Source organism: Procambarus clarkii, chromosome 59 (genome assembly GCF_040958095.1).
Source record: "Procambarus clarkii isolate CNS0578487 chromosome 59, FALCON_Pclarkii_2.0, whole genome shotgun sequence".
NCBI classification, from domain to species: Eukaryota; Metazoa; Arthropoda; class Malacostraca; order Decapoda; family Cambaridae; genus Procambarus; species Procambarus clarkii.
This window is the reverse complement of record NC_091208.1, coordinates 29940445-29942244: the sequence shown is the minus strand read 5'-3', so window position 1 is coordinate 29942244 and position 1800 is coordinate 29940445. Positions and strand designations below refer to the sequence as shown.

The window sequence follows — 1800 nt, the reverse complement described above, 5'->3', positions numbered from 1 at the left end:
TCCAATTACTTTATTACCTCTCGTGTTCATGAGGATATCCTCATAAAGCCTCCAAAGTGTGCCAGTGCTGGATACGATGACCTTGTCTAACCATCCCGGGAGAGAGGGATGTTTAGCATCACACTGCTGGCTCTTGACACACACTACGTTACCCTTCATGAAGTCTAGAGTCCTCGCAGAACATGTCCCTGTGGTACAACATCATGTTGTTCTGTTATGTTTTGAGACAGACAGACAGAAGCCCGGGCACCGCCGGGGACACCTCACTTAGGATAATATCAACCATGATTTATGGTGATAACTAATGGATAACAAATCCTTGTTTGAGATTATTGTGATATGTGCTGCCGTCCGGGGCCCCCACACTGGGAGTGCCAGGGTGTGCCGAGGGTCCAGGGCCCCCACACTGGGAGTGCCAGGGTGTGCCGAGGGTCCAGGGCCCCCACACTGGGAGTGCCAGGGTGTGCCGAGGACCCAGGGCCCCCACACTGGGAGTGCCAGGATGTGCCGAGGGCCCAGGGCCCCCACACTGGGAGTGCCAGGGTGTGCCGAGGGCCCAGGGCCCCCACACTGGGAGTGCCAGGGTGTGCCGAGGGCCCGGGGGCCCACACTGGGAGTGCCGAGGGCCCGGGGGCCCACACTGGGAGTGCCAGGGCCCGGGGGCCCACACTGGGAGTGCCAGGTCCCCCACACTGGGAGTGCCAGGGTGTGCCGAGGGTCCAGGGCCCCCACACTGGGAGTGCCAGGGAGTGCCGAGGGTCCAGGGCCCCCACACTGGGAGTGCCAGGGTGAGCCGAGGGTCCAGGGCCCCCACACTGGGAGTGCCAGGGTGTGCCGAGGACCCAGGGCCCCCACACTGGGAGTGCCAGGGTGTGCCGAGGGCCCCCACACTGGGAGTGCCAGGGTGTGCCGAGGGCCCAGGGCCCCCACACTGGGAGTGCCAGGGTGTGCCGAGGGCCCGGGGGCCCACACTGGGAGTGCCGAGGGCCCGGGGGCCCACACTGGGAGTGCCAGGGCCCGGGGGCCCACACTGGGAGTGCCAGGTCCCACACACTGGGAGTGCCAGGGTGTGCCGAGGGTCCAGGGCCCCCACACTGGGAGTGCCAGGGTGTGCCGAGGGTCCAGGGCCCCCACACTGGGAGTGCCAGGGTGTGCCGAGGGCCCGGGGGCCCACACTGGGAGTGCCAGGGAGTGCCAGGGCCCGGGGCCCACACTGGGAGTGCCGAGGGCCCGGGGCCCCACACTGGTAGTGCCAGAGGGTGCCGAGGGCTCCCACACTGGGAGTGCCGAGGGCCCGGGGGCCCACACTGGGAGTGCCGAGGGCCCGGGGGCCCACACTGGGAGTGCCAGGGCCCGGGGGCCCACACTGGGAGTGCCAGGTCCCCCACACTGGGAGTGCCAAGGCCCGGGGGCCCACACTGGGAGTGCCAGGGCCCCCACACTGGGAGTGCCAGGGCCCGGGGCTCACACTGGGAGTGCCAGGGCCCAGGGCTCCCACACTGGGAGTGCCAGGGCCTGGACCTGACAGCCCACATGATGGAGGAGGCGACCATTGTCTCGTGTTTGGATTTCTTCTCCCCAACAAAGGTCCAGATATAACGACCATTATATAGGTTATATATTTTTACTAAGATTCTCAGAGGCTTTTAAATGGGCTTTTACTCCAATATATCTTGTAATTTCGAATATATAATTGTTATAAGACGCTAAACTGTGCATATATAGCACTGGGAAGCGTTCTTCGGCAGAATAACGCATGATACAGTGGGCCTATTGGCCTATACGAAGCAGCTGCTCTTT

At 63.7% G+C, this 1800-nt stretch overlaps 1 protein-coding gene across 1 annotated transcript; it reads left to right on the top strand.

The window, feature by feature from the left end:
- Nucleotides 1–304: 304 nt before the first annotated feature.
- Nucleotides 305–1525, top strand: LOC138353788 (collagen, type I, alpha 1a-like). The gene has a single exon (XM_069307191.1). It carries the CDS (start codon nt 305–307, stop codon nt 1523–1525), a length of 1221 nt encoding a protein of 406 aa, XP_069163292.1.
- Nucleotides 1526–1800: the final 275 nt, after the last annotated feature.